Source organism: Pangasianodon hypophthalmus, chromosome 6 (assembly GCF_027358585.1).
Source record: "Pangasianodon hypophthalmus isolate fPanHyp1 chromosome 6, fPanHyp1.pri, whole genome shotgun sequence".
Taxonomy (NCBI): domain Eukaryota; kingdom Metazoa; phylum Chordata; class Actinopteri; order Siluriformes; family Pangasiidae; genus Pangasianodon; species Pangasianodon hypophthalmus.
Genome location: NC_069715.1, coordinates 18,354,050 through 18,373,721, shown reverse-complemented (window position 1 = coordinate 18,373,721; position 19,672 = coordinate 18,354,050). Strand labels below are relative to the sequence as shown.

At 36.8% G+C, this 19,672-nt stretch overlaps 1 protein-coding gene across 1 annotated transcript; it reads right to left on the bottom strand.

The window, feature by feature from the left end:
- Nucleotides 1–1,587: 1,587 nt before the first annotated feature.
- Nucleotides 1,588–19,110, bottom strand: cd81b (CD81 molecule b). The gene is made up of 8 exons (XM_026932801.3): nt 18,843–19,110; nt 16,250–16,364; nt 11,250–11,347; nt 10,790–10,864; nt 10,573–10,686; nt 6,845–6,940; nt 2,424–2,507; nt 1,588–2,226 (listed from the first exon to the last, which is right to left on the bottom strand). Exons 1-8 carry the CDS (start codon nt 18,906–18,908, stop codon nt 2,161–2,163), a joined length of 714 nt encoding a protein of 237 aa, XP_026788602.1. The 5' UTR covers nt 18,909–19,110; the 3' UTR covers nt 1,588–2,160.
- Nucleotides 19,111–19,672: the final 562 nt, after the last annotated feature.

Genomic DNA, 19,672 nt, shown 5'->3' with positions numbered 1-19,672 from the left:
TTTGATGTCACCATATTGTTCACCATGAAGTTAAACATAGTCTGATCATTTTAATCTCACCAGTCAGGCATAATCTTACTGTCACAATTTATAAATCTATTACCATACCCCAGCCTATTCCCAAGGAGCCAGCACAGATACCTAACAAAGACATAATTTTGGAGACATCAGTGGGAAATAAATAGGGTCTATTTATTTCTGAATGGAAATAGTTGCTACTCCAGCTGTCCTACAGGGGAAGAGTTCAGTATGAGCACCTTTACTTTATGGCACAGACTGATCATACTTCAGCCACCCATAATTCTTGTCCCAAACATTCGATTGTGGCTGGATTACATTTTGTGGTCTGGACAGTCCTGGGTTTGGGCAGCTGCGCTGTTCCTGCCAATACATGAAGGGGGACAAAGGCTTCAAGAATCACATCTTTTCGTCTGCAAGCAGCACAGAGATTTTTGTACCAAGAGAGCTTCAGACAGACTGACACAGCTCGAGCTGTGTTAAAGAAGGCAAGGGGTGTGGGTCTGGATAAGTGACCCTTTCTGATGAACTTGGAGGAGACTGATCTGTGTGGTATCACACATTTTTACTGGTTTATTCTCCATGCATGGAAGGTCCTCAACTTTCAAGGAAAGGACCTCTCTCCATGCACCTGGCTGTATGAGGAGCCACTGTTTAGCAATCCATTTCTGAACACCAATGCAACAATGCTCTTCTTCCTCTCACTTTGCAGCTAAGGTTGTTAGCTGTAGGCTGCTCAAAGCTTGGACACCTCATCTCCTTGACCACTGCAGAAATCAGTGAGAGGACTGGAATTAAATCAACCCACCAGTTGGAACTAGTCCATGCGGAGACGATCAATTTAATGCTATCACTCTGTCATGCATGTGTTCTGAATGGATAACTCACTCATAACACCTGGATGAATGGGCAACAATAGCTCTTCCCAGCATTAGACATAGAAGTTGCTACCAGTGAATGACACAAGGAGGAAGATGGACGCTGACTTCCAGTGAAGTATTGTAAATTGGGCAATAGCCACAAAAAGGTATCTGGCAGATCTCGTTCCTAGTATAGGTGTGGGATGTTCATTCTGTGATTTACCAAAGTGTCTTTTCCATCTCTTTGCTCAGTGCCTTTGGCTAACTGGCATTTTTACTCTATTAACTGCCTGGTTCCAGGCTTATAGAGAGACTTTTAGCCTAAAACTGTTCATATTAGGACCGGTATACAGTGTAAGCAGAAGACAAATAGCAGTTATTCTAAACTTTTTGTTAGGTGTGACAGTGGCACTGTGGAAAACAAGGAAAAACCTCATACTGAGGCAAGGGTCTACAGATGTGGAGGGATGTTCAAAGGGCTTTTTGGTGTATGACTCAGTATAGATTAATATATACATATTAAAAAGTGCTGGAATTCCTACAACTTTCACACAGTTTTGATGTAAATATCATCAAATTAAAGCTGAAAGTCCACACTGTGAGCTCATATTCACTATTTAATACTTTAATGTCCAAATATTTATGGACCTGACTGTATAAAAAGTGTGTGTGTGTGTGTGTGTGATTTATTAATAAATTATTAACATAGTTATTGGAATTGCTGGACTTTATTTGGGCATCTGCTTTCAATGGTCAATAAAATCTTATGTAGTAACTAGTGCAAACACAAATACATGCAGACAAACATGACCATCACACTTTAGCACCTTTAAACAATATTGTCTTGCCTAGAAAATATGGTCAGATAAGAACTGCTAATATTAAAGAAAATAGCCATTTAACTTTTGGTAAGTAATAGTACTGCTACATTTTAAAAACCATTACTTATTTTAAATAAATCATTGGCTTATTGTCATACATGTTATAATTTTCATGTATTTTCAGACATACTTCTTTTTTAAATAAAATGTGTGTAATAAGTGGAAATATGTTATTTTTTACCTCACTGAATTTGCGGGTTAACATGGCTATTCATTTATGAACATTATTAATTGCATCTTTTTAATTTCAAAAGATCAGGTTAGATGTGATTGTAAAAAAAAGTACGTATATAAAAAATTTAAAACAGCAAATTGTATGTAAAAAAGTATGGTTGAATGTTCTCTCCTGTATCACCAGCATGTCTTGTACGGTGAAAGCCTTGAACTGTCAGTTTGTCCGATTAATGTGCTGGGGTGGCATTACGGATTGCACAGCAGAGAACCATGGTGAAGATCATCTCAAAAACCTACAAGTGCAAGGAAAGAAAATTTTAAAAAGAAATAATATTCATCCCCACTTTAAATTTACTCAAAATTAACTTACAAAAGCACATTGACTTAGCTGCACATGTTTAAGAAATGTGGTTTGATGTGGATATTATAAACATACCTCAACCAATTTAATTAAATTTCACTATATGCACTGCTCATTTTGAATTTTTACCATGATTAGCGCAATTATAAGGGCAGCCAGACCAATCACATGGAGTTTCTCAGTGAACAGATCCCTTAGCTTCATATGGCAACTCTAAGAGAGAGAGAATAACTCATTAGCACCACTATCACATTTGAATCTATAAACTACTTTGACATATTGCTGCAAAGTAAGGTCATAAATTCACTAGTCATCTAAACATCTTTGTATTTTTAATAATAATAATTAGAGGCGTAATGATACATTGTGACATGATGCATTGTGATGCAAAAATTTCACAATGTCCATTGTGAGAATGTGCGATTCCCAATCTGTGCCACCCCTAAAATATATAGAGAGAGCACGCTGGGCCCAATATCTCCAGATCACAAATTTTTATATATATATAAGTTATACATTTAAACAATCGTGTTATAATAGTTAAAAAGAGCTCTTCATTAGCTTTCAAGCATCACCAGCCCAGTGCTGCTGCGATCTACAGTGCCTTGGAAGTAGAGCATTTTAGCACTGCTAAGGAGCTCATTATGTTTCAATCAATCATTTTCCCCAGGTCAGAGACTTTATTTATTCAAATTTTAGGGAGATTTTATAAATATGTTTATTTATTTTTAAGATAAGATAAACCTGTAGTACATTTTGTTTACAATTTTAAACCATTACTCATAGCAATTTTTGTTTTATTTAATTTTATACAGACAAAAATGCAAAAAAATAAACAACTTTCTTCATTCAAATTTTGTAAATAATAATATTCTGAAAATCGAACTGAATCATGACTCTTGAAGCTAGTATCATGAATTGAATCAAATCATGAATGGAGTGTATCATGACATAATAATAATGTGGTGATAATAATAATGATAATAAAAACTGTAAATAAACATTTACAGTCAGGTCCATAAGTATTTGGACAGTGAAACAATTTTAATAATTTTGCCTCTGTACACCACAACAATGAATTTGAAATGAAGCAGTCAAGATGTGATTGAAGTGTATACTTTCATCTTTAATTCAAGGGGTCTTTACTGGACTCTACTGCAGCTGCCCTCCGTAGCCACTTGTTCGGGGGTTGTTTCCTGATTCGGCCATTTAAGAACATTCCATTTTTTTGCCTTAAAAAGCTCTTGGGTTCCTTTCGCAGTATGTTTTGGGTCATTATCCATCTGTACTGAATCTGAATTCATCCTGCTACTTCTATCAGCAGTCACATTATCAATAAACACCAGTGACCCAGTTCCACTGGAAGCCATATATGCCTATGCCATAACTCTGCCTCCACCATGTTTGACAGATTACTTGGTATGCTTTGGAATGTGAGCCCTTCCTTTCCTTCTCCATACTCTTTTCTTCCCACCATTCTGGTACAAGTTAATCTTGAATCAGAACTGGGCAGACTTTTTTTTTTTAAAAAAAGTTGTTTGTTTATTAATTAATTAATTAATTAATTATAGCAAAGTCTACTCTGGCTTTTCTGTTCTTCAGTGTTACCAGTGGTTTGCATGTTGTTGTAAACCACCTGTATTTACATTCATGAAGGCATCTCTTGATTGTAGACTTGGACAATGAAACACCCACCTCCCCCAGAGTGTTCTTGACTTGGCTAGATGTTGTGAAGGGGTTCTTCTTCATCAAGGAAATAATTCTGTGATCATCTACTTTAGTTGTCTTCCATGGCCCTCCAGGCCTTTTGGTGCTGCTGAGCTCACCAGTGCATTCCTTCTTTTTAAGAATGTACCAAATTGTTGATTTGGCCACTCCAAAAGTGTCTGCTATCTCTCTGATAGGTCTGTTTTGCTTTTTTCAGCCTAATGATGGCCTCCTTCACTTGCATCGACATGTTTGACCCACATATTGAGCGTTCTCATGAACAGCTACCAAATGCAAATTCAACACTTGGAATCAACTCCAAAGCTTTTATCTCCTTAATTTGTCAGGAAATAACGAGGAAACAGACCACACCTGGCCATGAAAATGCTTATAAGGCAATTGTCCAATTACTTTTGAGCCTGTGAAAATGATGGGACTATGTAAAAATGGCTGTAATTCCTAAACAGTTAATGCAATATTTTTGTTAAACACCTTGAATTAAAGTTGAAAGTCTATACTTCAATCACATCTTGATTGCTTCATCTCAAATCCATTGCGGTGGTGTACAGAGGCAAAATTACAAAAATTGTGTCACTGTCCAAATAATTATGGATGTGACTATGTATATTGGTAGATCTGGATTCTTTCATTCTTACATTTCACTTTTTACATATACATTAACTTTAACTATTTTAAAGATTTAACAGTATACATAAAACTAGGCCCACGACATTCAAACTCAATTTTTCACAACTCCACACATTTAATGTTACCATACAGTCAATCAGAGGATCTACTTTATTTTTATAAGAGGTAATTTCAAAATAATAATAAGAAACCAATTTATTTTAGCTTTTATTTACTATAGTCATATTTTCAGTAGTTTAAGTTTACATACACATTGTTAGTATTTGTTGTTATTGCCTTTTGCTTTAACTTAAATCAAATGCTTGGAGTTAGCCTATCACAAGCTTCTCATAATACTTTGTTGAATTTTGTTTTATTCCTTCTTACAGAACTGGTGTATTTGAGTCTGGTTTGTGGGCCTTCATGCTTGGACAGGCTTTTTCAGTTCAGTTAACAAATTTTCTCTGGGATTCAGGTCAGACTTTCTGATGACCACTCCAATACTTTCACTTTGTTGTCTTTAAGCCATTTTGTTACAATTTTGGAGGAATGCTTAGGATCATTGTCCTGCTGGAAGACCCAGTTGCAACCAAGTTTTAACATTCTGGCTGATATCTTGAGGTTTTGCTTCAGTATTTCCATATTCCTCATTCCTCATGATGTCATCTATTTTCTGAAGTGCACCAGTCCCTTTTACCATAAACCATACTAACATCATGATGCTACCCCCATGCTTTACAATTGGGATGGTGTTCTTTGGATTAAAATCCTCACCCTTCTCCCTCGACATAACACTGATCATTATGGCCAAACAGCTCAATTTTTTTGTTCAGTAGAACAGAGAACACACTTGCAAAAGCCTGGTGGTCACCTGCAGAAGTTCTTAGAATAGGGGCTTCTTAATTGTGCAACAGCCTTTCAGGCCATGGTGATGTAGGACTCTCTTAATGGTGGATGTACTTATGTGCATATCTGATGTGTCCAATTTCTTCATCAGTTACTTTGTTGTCGTCTTTAGGCTCAGTTGAAACTTTTGGACCAAAGTTTGTTCATCACTCAGAGTTAATTTGCACCTCTTTCTTGAATGATGCAGTGTCTTTCTGGTCTCAAGATGTATATATTTGCATACAGTTGTTTGTACAGATGCTTGGGGTACCTTCAGTCATTGGGAAATTGTTGGAAGAACTGGACTTGAGGAGGGCCATAGTTTTATTTTTTATTTTTTTGCCTGAGGTCTTGGCTGGGTTGCTTGGATTTTCCCATGGTATCAAGGGCAAAAAGGCATTGTCTCTAAAAGTAGGCCCTTTTCCAGCCACAGGTTGCTCCCATTAACTCCTAATTATGATAACTGAACAATCAGAAGCTTCTAAAAGTCCTCACAGGCAGTCCTCTCCATGTTTACAGAGATTGCCAACTTAGTGAATTAAAGCTGAAATAATTGTGTCTCTAATTGATTATTATAAAATTACCTATGATATGAACAAAGTAGATGCCCTAATTGATTTGTCAAAAGAAATGTATGGTAACATTAAATATGTGGAAAACTAAGATTGAATATTTTTATCCAAGGTGTATGAAAACTTTTTAACTCTAGCTAATAATGAGCTAAGCTTTGCCATGCTGCATAAAGCAGACAGCAAGTACACCAATTATGACCAAGGACAGTCCTCTGGCGGAACAGAGTAGAGCATACTCATTCATCTTCAACAAAAATAGAGCTTGTGCTACTTGGGTAATCTTGCTCTTTAGCTTTTTTGCGATAAAGAAGATCATGTAACAACACAGTGTTGGGGATCAGGGTGCTGCATATGAATATACTAAACAGTAGGTCACAGTAGTGGCAATGATGCAGTTTGGGAAGCAGCCTTGAGTTCATCTTAAACAAGTGTTGTCCATTTATGACCATCTGATTGTATTCTGTGGAGGGTAGAAGGGCACAGCAAAACCATTTTATAAAATGTTCTTCTGCAAGTAACTTTTAGAGCATGTTTGTACTAAAGATGTTCATTCTGAAAAATTACTTGGAAGTTTGTAATATAAAATGTAATATATAATAATGTACTATATAATGACTGACTTATGAAACTTTAAGATAGCATGATTATTTTTACAATGGACAGAGATAATTTAAAAATTCAGTATGTAAAATTAAAAGGGTAGTGCCTGAAATCAACACACATTATGTATCTTGCAGTGTCTAGATATTAACAATGTACCTGAGAAGCAAGCAAATCCACTGGCTTTTTAGGACAGAGGGTGGACCGAACAGCCAAGAATAATTCATTATAATCCCCTTTACCACAGCATTCAAGCTGAAAGAGTAACATAAAGAGAACAAACAGAGCATCTTAAAATTATAATGTTAGCCATGTATTTCCAAATATCAAGCTATTATACAGTGCCTTATGTATTATGTGCTTTATGTATATTCCTCCATTGACCGTTTCCACATTTTGTTATAACCTGTACCAGAAATTAACTTAATTGGGATTTTTACCATTTGATTTACACAGTATCTCCTCTTTTGTTTCATTCATTTAGTTTACAAATTAATATTGGAAATACTGAAGACAGATTTTCTGTGTTAAAATATTGAGATGTTACTTGGATTCACAGTGAGGCCACATTTAAATTAACAGGGTACGTGTCTTTTCACTATTCTGACACACTGCATTAGCGTATTTCAGCAATAAAAATTTATAAATTTTCCCATCCATCTACCTCTGCTAAACAGTGTTGTATCTCAAATCACATACTTATGTACTATTCTAGACTGTTATTGAGTACTAAAGCTAAACGGGTTTCCTTTTACAGTTAATGTTTGAATTTTAAAAACCTCTCATGTAGCCTTCAGACGTACTGAAAGGTCTGTTTTGCATACCAATATTCTGGATTTTCTAGATTACTCATTACTTTTGAACATAAGATCAGAGTTTTTGATTTTAGAAGCAGACCATGATAATGATCACAATGGTGGCGAAAAGAAAAAGAGTTTGTCATTTGAGTCTTCCAGACGTGCAAAAAAAGATATTCAGATTGTGCGAACAATGCAGCTTGTGATGCATGAAAAATCTTGCGTTAAGTATAAACTAGAACCATCTGCTACATGCTGGGCCGTACCACACTACCTTGGCCTGGATTTTTTCCTACAACAACGTAACACTTACAACTAGACTGCTAAGCCAGTGCAAGGAATATTCCCTTGGGTTTTAGTCACTTATATACATTCACACATACAGTCATGGGGAAAAGAATGTACATCCTCCTTTAATTCTATGTTTATATTTATCAGAGACTAAATAACAAGTGTCTGGTCCTCACCAACTTCTATAAACAAACAAATAACCTCAGGTGACAACAAAACACACAACAGATTTCAGTATGTAGTCATATTTCCCCAAAAAGTAAACCAACAGTCAGAATGGTGGGGAAAAAATAAGTACACCCTTCCTACTTTTACAATAATTAAAAGAGTTATTAACAGTCAGGTAATGAAATGCACAATATTAATTCAATCATCAAGAAGTGTGACTACCTCTTTAAAAGCAGAACTTTTTGCAGTTTGCTGTTCTGGAGCACTCTACAGGTGTATCTACATCATGTCAAGAAGAAAGGACATCAGCCATGACCTCAGAGAAGCAATTGTTGCTGCTCATCAATCTGGGAAGGATTATAAGGCCATCTTCAAACAATCTGTAATTCACCATTCTACAGAAGGAGAAGGACTGTTTCAAAGGCTTTCCATTTGTAGACAGTTGCCAATCTTCCCAGTAGTGGGTGTCCTAGCAAATTCAGTCCAAGGTCAGACTGTTTAATGCTCAGAGATACAAAGAAAAACCCAAGAGCTACATTGTGTGACCTACAAGCCTCTGTAAGCACATTAAATGTTTATGTTCATGACAGCACAATCAGAAAAAGACTGAACAAGTATGGCTTTCATGGAAGCACTGCTAGCAAAAAGCCCCTTCTCTCCAAAAAGAATATGGCAGCATGACTTAGGTTTGCAAATTTGCATCTGAATAAACCACAAATGTTCTGGAACAGTATACTTTGTACTGAAGAGACCAAGCTGGAGATGTTTAGTCATCATGCATAGCGCAATATTTGGCGAAAACCAAACACAGCGTATCACCACAAGCACCTCATACCAACTGTCAAGAATGGTGGTGGAGGGGTGACAATTTGGGCTTGTTTTGCAGACTCAGGACCTGGGAAACTTGCAGTCATTGAGACAATGGTGAACTCCACTTGACACCAGAATATTCATGAGACAAATGTGAGGCCATCTGTCCAGCAGGTAAAGAGGGAAAAAATCAAGGTATTGGAATGGCCAAGTCAAAGTGCAGACCTCAACCCCATTGAGATGCTGTGGTGGGATCTTACAAGAGCTGTGCATAAACAATGCCCTCAAATATCAATGAATTGAAGCAATGTAATAAAGAAGAGTGGGCCAAAATTACTCCAAAATGATGTGAGAGACTGATAAACTCCTACAGAAATCATTTACTTCAAATTATTGCTGCTAAAGATGGTTCTGCATGTTACTTATTGGGTGTGCTTATTTTTTCCCCACATGGTTTCTTAATGTTGATTTACTTTTTGGGAAACAATTACTACATATTTGTTGTGTTTTTTTTTGTTGTCACCTGATGTTATTTCTTTGTTTATAGAAGTTGGTGAGGACCACACAATTGTTATTTCGGCCCTGATGAATAAAAACAGAGAATTGAAGGAGGGTTTACTTATATATATATATATATATATATATATATATATATATATATATATATATATATATATATATATATATATATGCCATATAGTGCATCCTGGTGCCATCTCTTCCCCAGGTAAGCAATGCACACGTACCTGGCCATACACATGATGTAAAAGAAAACATGATTCATCAGACCAGGCCACCTTCTTCCATTGCTCCATGGTTACCTGCCCATAGTAGGGTTACGGGTGCTCTGACAGGTCTGCAGCTATGCAGCCCCATATGCAGCAAGCTGCTACGCACTGTGTGTTCTGACACCTTTCTATCATAGCCAGCATTAACTTTTTCAGCAATTTGTACTACGGTAGCTTTTCTGTGGGATCAGACCAGAAGGGCTATCCTTCGCTCCCCACACGCATCAGTGAGCCTTGGCCAACCATGACCCTGTCACCGGTTGTCGTTCCTTGGACCACTTTTGGCAGGTACTAGCTAGACTAGTTTTGGGGGTGTCCAGTCTTAACTGGAAAGGGCCGTCGTGGGTGCAGGTTTTCAATCCAACCAAGCAGAAGCCACGCCTGAGTCTACTGAAAGCCAAGGTCAACTGATTAAACAGATAGAATCAGATGTGGCTCCTGCTTGATTAAACCCTTAGTTTTTATGATGTTCTGCATATTTTCATATTATTTGTACATGTAATATATCAAATAAATCCACTATTGCCCCTTTAAATAATGATTTTAATGGTGATCTAACAAACGCTGATTGATACCTTTCTAGAACTGTGTCCCAAGATTGTTTTGATAGCCCCTTGGTCATTATGATGCTGTTTGTTTAGGTATGCCCTCTACCAAACTCTGGGGCTCTCCAAGAACAGATATATTTATATCGACGTCATGTGACACTTTATTTGCACACAGGTGACTTCTTATGGCAACTGGATGCAACTAATTTAGGGGTTTCACAGTAACAGAATAATTCAATCACCGTTACATGATTTATTTTGAATAATTTTGCAAACTATATTGATTTTTCCCCTCACTTTAATATTATGAGATATTTGGGTAGATTTATTACATGAAATCACAATTAAATCCATCCTGATTTCAGGTTGTAACAATAAAACTTTGGAGCAGGAAAATACTTATGCAAGGCACTGTACATAAACATAAACAAATCTAATTTGAGCTGAGCTACACTCTTGTTAAAACGACAGCCTATTTAACTCACTGTGCCATGGAAAGCCAGAAGAACCTTTGAGGCCGCTTGTCTGGTGGGAGTTTCTACTGGATCCACAGATTTCATATAGGCAGCATCATAAAAGTTGATGAGCTCATCTGAGATCTGTATAGCGAATTAACAGAGCTTAGATAATAGAATAAAGAATGCAATGCATCAGTACGTATAGGGGGTCAATGCGGTAAGCTGTGTGATGTGTGTTATGTACCGTGTCTCTGCTGATGAAACCCCATATTGCTGCTGCCACCTCGCAGGCAAACAATATCACTAAACATGTGAAAAACTGGGGAAAATGGGATTTTGGGAGGAATCGTTAGTGGTAGAACAGAAAATGTCAGAATTAAAATGCATTTTTGATGAGGGTTGCCAGAAGAATCAATGAGTAACATAACATCCTACTGGATTGTTGACATCAAATGACTAAAGATTGGAAAAAGACTTTTTACATTTACGCTGGAGTATATGTTTGTGAGTTAAAATTGATTTATTACACACTTGTGATGTCCTGGCACAATTGCATCATTTATAGTACTAGAGGTCAAACCTGGTCACATTTTATGTTATGTTTGTTTGTTTGTTTGTTTGTTTGTTTGTTTGTTTAAATGTAGGAATTGTTTAATGTAGTGACATGAAATAGGGATTCCCTTTAGTAATTCAGTAGTACTCACTGTTCCAAGAAGGCATTGAGACTCTTGAATAGCACCATAACAACCAAGGAATCCAACAAACATCATCACAGCTCCAACAGCTATCAGGATATACACACCTACAAGAATGAAAAAGTATGAGAGATACATGTTAAGGCCCTTGCCTTATTTACCTGTTACTTAGTCTGAAATTGCCCTTGCCTTTGTGTATCTTGATTTATTGTGTGTTTACTTCTGCCTGTGTCTTGACCTTGGATTTGTGTATTTGACTGTATTTGCCATGGATCTTTTGTCTATGATTTTTGGATTTGTGTTAACATTTTGCATATGGATCCTAGCTTTCCTTGTGTGTCTCCTGTGTTACAGGAGGCTTCACCTCTACCTATGGATCCAGCAGAGGTTTGGGACCTCTGGTCAGCCATCGCCTCACAATTTGAACTACTGGGTAGCCATGCCCAGCAGCCTCAACAGTGAAAAACAGTTGTGAAAAATAGTTTGTATTGCTCAGTCTATCTGAAAAGAAAATGTCAATATAAATTTGAACACCCCTATTGTCACACTATTGTCAATTCTTGAGTGCACCCAGTAGGCTAAATGTGGGAAATACCAAGCAATCAATTGGCCGAATGCAATGGAGATAGCACTGGGAAAAAATGACACTTTTTCTTGGAAAATAATGTTGTAATCTAAATATAGTTGTAAATCAAGCATAAATTTTTGAGTGGCAATGGGCTCAATGGAAGAAGACCCAGGAGGACTCTACTGTTGACAGAAAAACATAAAAAAGCCAGACTGGAATTTTATTTTGACAAGCCACAATGCTTCTGGGAGAATGTCCTTTGGACAGATGAGCCAAAACTGGCGCTTTTTGGCAAGTCACATCAGCTCTATGTTCACAGATGAAAAATGAAGCTTTCAAAGAAAAGAACACCATACCTACTATGAAACATGGATGAGGCTCCATGTTATGGGGCTACTTTGCTGTGTCTGGCATGGGGTGCCTTGAATTTGTGCAGGGCACAATGAAATATCAAGGAATTCTGGAATTCTGGAGTGAAACATACTACCCAGTGTCAGAAAGCTCTGTCTCAGTCGCAGGTCATGGGTCCTCCAACAGGATAAAGACCCAAAACCCACAGCTAAAAGCATCCAAGAATGGCTAAGAACAAAACATTGGACTATTCTGAAGTGGCCTTCTATGAACCCTATCGAACATCTATGGAATCTAAGGGTACCAACAAATTTGTCCAAGTCTGTATATATTGCCTTATTTGGTCTGTAGAAGAAAATGTTTTGGGTTTTTTTTTTCATTATTGTTATGAATTTCTGTGGGGTTTTTATTAGTGTATTTTTACTTTGTATAAAATAAAGTGTGTTGAAACCTTACAAAAATTTGTAAACAGAAGTCCAGCTATACCATAATTGTACAATTAATAGAACAATAAAACTCATGAATAATCTCAGTCATTGCAAGCACTACAAAGAATTCAGTCAGTTAAGCTGACAAAAGTATCTGAATATGTATTTTATATATTTGACCTACATAGGCATCATATTAAATAAAATTCTTTTTTTTCCATGGATTATTTAATAAAATTACATTTTTCCTGAATTTATTTAATGTGTAATGTATACGAAATTCACATTCAAATACTTTTGTCAGTTCCATAAAATCACTGCTTAGTAAATATTGATGGGAACATTTAAGATGTAAATTTTAAATTTTAAATGAACTGGAATGATTATGGTGGCCTTGGGAAATATGTGTTCCTAAGCTGTACAGGAATATATATTGCTCATTTTACTCTGGTTACTAGGCATTACTGGGCATAGTTTTGACGCTCATATTACTAAAGTATAGTGCTAATGTAAAATATGTAAATATGCTTTTAGAATTTGTAATATCAAGTCATGCGGGTGTCATTCCTCAATAAAGCTAATACATAGGAATGAAATGTCATTCCTCCAGGCCCATGGTGCAACATATAGCAGTATTGTAGTACAGTACATAAAGTGCAAATACAAAACAGTGTGAGATAAGTGTGAGACGATAAGTACACAGAACAATATGCACAGAATAATGAATACCCTGGACAATAGATACACTATGCAGTGCACACTGACTATACAGGACAACAGAACAGTGTTGTGTTTTAAAGCTATTGCAACAGTAGGCTGTAAACTATTGATTAGTGTAACAGCAATAAATGTAGCAGCAAAAAGAGTTTCATAAATAGAAAGTGCCTAATGCAGCATTGTAAAGTGCAGGTGTGCAGTGGTATTGAGTCACTGGGTTAGGGCTTTGACTAGCCCAGGTGCCGCAAGGTGCTAAGTGATCTGCTCAGGGAAGAAAAAGAATGTTGGTGGTGATGGCACAGATGCCAGTCCATGAAAGGTATGTTATATGAGGTGTCGACGGTAGGTAGAGAATTGTTCTCATAATTCGCTCTAGAGTCTTGCGGTCAGAAACTGTGCAGTTCCCGTTAACAAATGGTGAGACAGCTGGTCAGGATGCTATCCAATATCCCTCTGCAGAAGGTGGTGAGGACAGGAAGAGGGAGGTTGGCTCTTTTCAACCTCCGTAGGAAGTTGAGGCGCTGCCGGGCCTTCTTGGCTATTAACTACTAGGGTTGTAATGATACAATGCATCGAGATGAAAAACTGTGATGATGTGCATTATGGAAATCATCATTCTGTTAATTGCGCATGCCATATTTCTTATGCAGTTGTACAATAGATACACCAGATGTCCCAACCTGTGCAACCCATAGAGTTAAAATATATAGAGAGCACACTGGTTACGTGATCACGAAGTGTATTGTTACAACTGTGCCAAAAACATGGGTTAACCATTCGTAGTTGAGGTGGATACCTCTGATACAGAGGTCAGAGCAATACTATCTCAAAGATTCGAAGAAAAACCCAAACTTTACCCAGTTGCCTTTTTTCTGCAAAAAACTCATGCCTGCAGACAGCAAATATGATATGAGGAACAGAGAACTTTTGATTGTAAAGCTAGCCTTGGAAGAATGGACAAACTGGCTCGAGGGCGCCCTGCACTGCTAAACAACTCTCGCCAAGCCAGATGGGTGCAATTCTTCCCTTGTTTCCAGTTCATCATCTTCTTCTAACCAGGCTCCAAGAATGGGAATGCAGATGCTCTGTCCCACATATACCTGACCATGCCACAAACAATCAACCAGTGACCCATCTTCCCCAAATCATGCTTTGTAGGTGCTCTAACCCGGGATCTGGACCAAGAAATAAACCGTGCCAACCACCTCCATGTTCTTAGCACCTGCCCTCAGGGAAAGATTTTTGTACCCCCTCAGGTGATCCAGACTCATCACCTGGGCTCACATGTCACCAGCTATGGGACATCACAGCGTCCATTCTCCCTTAGAGAATTTGGGGCTTAGAGATTGCGTTATCCTGCAGTTAGGACAATGCTTTGAAAGTGCTTGTTGTAGATGCTCCATTCTCAAATAATTCGGGATCCAACTCCACCAGGGCCTGGTAAAACACCATTCTGTTTCAAACTCACCATTCTGCCTTACATTTAGAGCCTATTCCTGTTTTGATCTTCTAAATGTTACCAAAAAGTCTGGGGAAAAGAAGTTGGATTTCTGAATGTATAAAATTATAAAATTAGTTGCTCTGTACATGCTGTTAAAAGCCAAAACTAACAATAGGTTACGTTTTGATGAAGCAGATTTAATAATAACAAAATTAGCAAGAAACTCCACTAGCTTGGAAAGAAACCACTCTGGTAATCTGGAACAAAAGGAAGAAGAACTAACTTGCATAATGTGGTCGGTGCTCTGTTTGACGTACGAAAGAGGAGTTATTTCAACTTTACAATAAAACTAAGCTGTATCCTAAGCTGCTTTCTTATGCTGGTGGCATGGCCTAAATCATATTTTTGTTTAACCAGTAGTTAGACAATCCTGTATACCAAAATTGTCCACTGCACTTTCTAATTTGTGAAGTAATGCGCACATGTAACATATGTATGGGCAATCAAAACCCAGAGCAGGCCTGAACAGATGTAAGAAAGAAGAAAACGTCTTCTTTCCTTGGGTGTGTTGATTCTATTAAAAGCAAAGATCAGAGCACACTACAGTCTCCCCCTGTAGTTAACCCAAATGTAAATACAGACACTGGCAGTCCCTAGTCAAATTAATGGTTACTTCAAGTTACAGGCCACACTAAGAATAACACAGAGGCCCCATAAACTTTGTGTGATTCCTCAGCAGCCAAGTGGGTAACTGGATGGAATCAAGGGAGTGTGTGTGTGTGTGTGTGTGTGTGTGTGTGTGTGTGTGTGTGTGTAAGGGTGGAGTCTAAACACACCCTGTGGTAATGTTTTGGTTCTCCTTGATCTGTTTAAAGTCATGGTCACTGTGTAATGTATTTTCTAAATGACAAAAACAGAGCTGTTCAGTTCTGGATTAATAAATTATTAACTTGTGGTTATGGGTTAAATTAAATCTTTTTAATTTATTTCACAGCATTAATTCTAGAAAGAAGCTAAATAATTTTCTAATAGAATAAGATATTTTAAAGCATGAAATTCTCAGATATGAGAAATTTGCCCATATTCAAGATATTTTCAATTGCTATCTTTTTTTCTTGCAACAAAAGGTGTAGAAATGAGATGTCGGAATTAAAGATTTAAATGTTTTAAAATGTATGTAATCTGTAGTCAACTTATACATAAATCATACCTGTACCACTCAAAATGATTTGGTTAAAATATATGCTAAAACTCACTAGTTAGCCTAGCTCTGTATTGGTGCACGTGTATGCAGTACTATTACTATATTACTATTACTAGACAATTAGTATATGATTATTATTGTTATTATTATATAATATAGTTATTATAGTATATTATTATTATTATTATTATTATTATTATTATTGCAACATTACATGGAATTACATTATTGGTGTTTCAGAGGCTTTAGAACTTTAGAACTAGGAAAGGTTAAAGTGTCTTAAAAGCTCTTATGACTTACTGATGTAAAAGGTTCCTGGTGCTTGGCTACCTTCAAACTGAACCATCAGCAGGTTGCTGATCTGAGAGTCTGAGCGAAGCCACAAAGCCAAAACCAAAATGACACCCCCAGCAAGCTATAAAATAGAAAAAGAGAGATAGAGATGGTTAGCATTGGCTAAAAAACATATAGTTTACTGTACAGTATTTATAAGAAATTCTCTAGGGAATAGCTGTTCTTTTAGTCCCTTCCAAATTTAATAGCTCTACCAGGGATTTTTGTTTGTCTGAGTTCATTTTATACAATGTTTGAGAGAACCTTTAAAGAGTCTGTGTTGATTCTTGCATCTGTTTTAACTACCAGAAACGGTTGCAAATAGAATGATTTTTGGAAGCTAAGTACACTTAGCTATCCAATGAACCTTGAAAGGTTCTTCTCTCTATGAGTGTGGATATTCAGCGTGTTCTCACTCCCAGGGCATCAAATATTGTAACATGGGCACCTTCGGCTTCACTATATTGACATGCTCGGTAATCCTGTTGTTATCAGTGCAAGCCCATTTGCTTCAGCTCTCTGACACAGAATGTAAATGCATTTACAGGCTTTGTGGATGAACCCTTTGCTTCAAATGATGATTTTTCAGTAGACAATGGTCTATTACTTGTCTGGGAGTTTCTTCATTAAGTCTTGTGATTATTTTTGGTGAGCTAAAATGTTGGCCAATCAAAACACTTCTATGAGTTTTGGGGAAATTTAATGCATCTACAACAGTCTCCTATAGCTAAATTAAATTCTATGGCGTTCCTATATTTTGAAACACATATTTATATACATATTTATTATTTCCTGCTTTGTTAGTTCTGTGTAATAACGTACTGAAAAAAATATGCAGTACAAATCCTGAAAGGAATGTCGATCTGGTAACCACATCCTCTTCTCTGCACACAAAATCTAGCTTGCAAGTGACGTAGTACAGCGGTATGATAATGCGGGTATTTTCAAGTCTTTTAACCTGGAACCCAAGAACCTTCTTTTTTTGTACCCACGTGTAATATATTTCTAGATATTGCATGCCAGGCCTTCTCGCTCAGCATCAGTACCTGACTTCACTAATGCTCTTGTGGCTGAGTAGGCACAAATCCCCACAGCCACATTCCAAAATATAGCATAAAGCTTTCCCAGAAGAGTGGAGGCTGTTAGGTTGTTATAATTATATTATAAAAAGTTATATAATTTTTTAGATATTTATCAAGGAAGTAAAATCAGGGAAATTTAGACCACCATACTCAATACTGTTCATAATAACATGACTTTTATGTTATGTTAGAAGATTGTATTTGGGGGTTTGCATTTGTATGTTATAACCGCAAGTTTTGTAATGTGGCGGTTTGGTGCATGCACTGGAGTTTGAATCGAGCCACAACACACACATGGTAGAAATAAGCATCTTCGCTACTTGATCCATGCCCCCTGAAACATGTATCTTTGCAGCCATGAGCCAGCTCCAAATAGGTGGTACAGCCACAAATGGGCGGGGATAGCTCCAAATGGCTAGCATGTTAACATGTGATAGCACATGTTGGTAGCGGATGATTCTATGCGTTATGTTCCCTAACAATAACCCTAACCCGATCTCCCACTTGATGGTCTCCTGTCTGCAGAGATACATACTCGTTGTCCCATCCTTAATTGGCACCATGCATCCACGGCTCAAATCAGACAGGGGACAGGGATCAAGTAACTATACTGCAAGTCACTACGTGACTTGCAAGCCCAAGACCATCAGAAATTTTGACTGCAAATCTTTATTTGTGAACTCTAGTATAATAGCTCTTATGGTGGAAAAATATTATTTGTATAAGTATCTTATTTCTTAAAAATAATAAAGCACAATAATAAATACATGACAATATAATAATGTCAATATAGGCTTAAAAATATAAGAATTTCATAAAATTTAATTCAGCTATAGAAGACTGTTGTAATCACAGTAAATTTCCCCAAAACTCAGGGAAGTGTGATTGGCCAACATGATAGTGCATCAGAAATAACATTAACGAAGAGAGTTCAACACGGATAAATATCATAATTAAACTATTACCTTGTGCAGAGACATCTAGCACTAAAGAATACTGCAAATAAAAAAAAAATCATGAACCTTTGAAGCACAAGGTTCATTCGCAAAGCCAATACATGCATTTGCCTTTTGTGTTGGAGAGCCGAAGCAACCGGGCTTTCATTGATAACAACAGGATTAGAGAGTGCGTCAACGTAGTGAAGCCAGACAATTTTATTAGTACAAGAACTTATTTTTTAAATCAGTTGATAATGTAGAGGAGAAAGTATTTTGCGAAGCTGACTTGAGGCATTAAGAAATTCAAATTTTGGTAGACCTTAAGTTCAGTTAATCTCTGTTTACGTTAAATTTCAAGTTTACATTAAGATGAATACATCATGCTAGAAAGGGCTATATTGATATATTCTGATGGGCATATGGTTTAATATTGAATACATATTAGGAAGTTTTCTTTTTGACGGAGTACGCTGCATGAATACACACACACACACACACACACACACACAAAACAACAACAACAACAACAAAAAAACTCACCCAAAACATGAAGTTGAGGAAAAAGAGCGTGTACTTAATGCACTGAGAGCAGCCTGTGAGGACCATAGTGGAGAGCGTCTGGGTTCAGTTGAAACGGCACGATGTGGCTGTTGCTCTGAATCGAACTGAAAGAGCGTCGTTTATCCTATCAGAACAGGGACGATAGGACGTCAGGATGGATTGTGTTATACACGGATCTCGAGTAGATAATAAGAGCGAAACTACGACGATGAGACCGCCTACAATCTGCAGGAAGTTGGATCATATGTATTTGAAAATTAAACTGCACCTCCACTTGAAAGAGTGTAATTATTTTACACTACAGGGCGGCTGAGTTCTCGAATCTGATTGGTCAGAAGGTGCTTATTATTTCTGTATAACAGCATGGCTCGGACCGTGGTTCCGGCTGTAACATGAACGATAGGTTTATATCAATAAATGAATATATTACTAATTAATATATTAAATATTAATTATATTAATAGTTCAAGAATAAGGACATAATACATATCAATGGAAGTAAAGCAATGGAAGTAAAGAGATACAAATAAAGAAACAACGTAACAGATGTAACTTCGGAGCACACAGTACAGCAGTAGTCCTGAGTGGGTTGGTTTAATATTCGAAATTTGTGTGTTTCACTAGTTGTGAAAACGTATTGTTCTGAAAACAGTTACAGTATCAGTACAGATGATAGAGGGCATTAAATTAAATCAAATTATTATTATTATTATTATTATTATTATTATTATTATTATTATTATTATTGTTATATTTTTAACCTAAATCCAAGATTATATTCCTTTATTTAAAAGATATTAAACAAGAAC

Coding starts and splice junctions, on each gene's coding strand:
- cd81b (XM_026932801.3), bottom strand. CDS start 18,908: ATGGTCCTCACAGGCTGCTCTCAGTGCATTAAGTACACGCTCTTTTTC. Junction 10,865..11,249: donor CTCAATGCCTTCTTGGAACA/GTGAGTACTACT, acceptor CATTTTCCCCAG/TTTTTCACATGTTTAGTGAT. Junction 10,687..10,789: donor GTTTCATCAGCAGAGACACG/GTACATAACACA, acceptor TTCGCTATACAG/ATCTCAGATGAGCTCATCAA.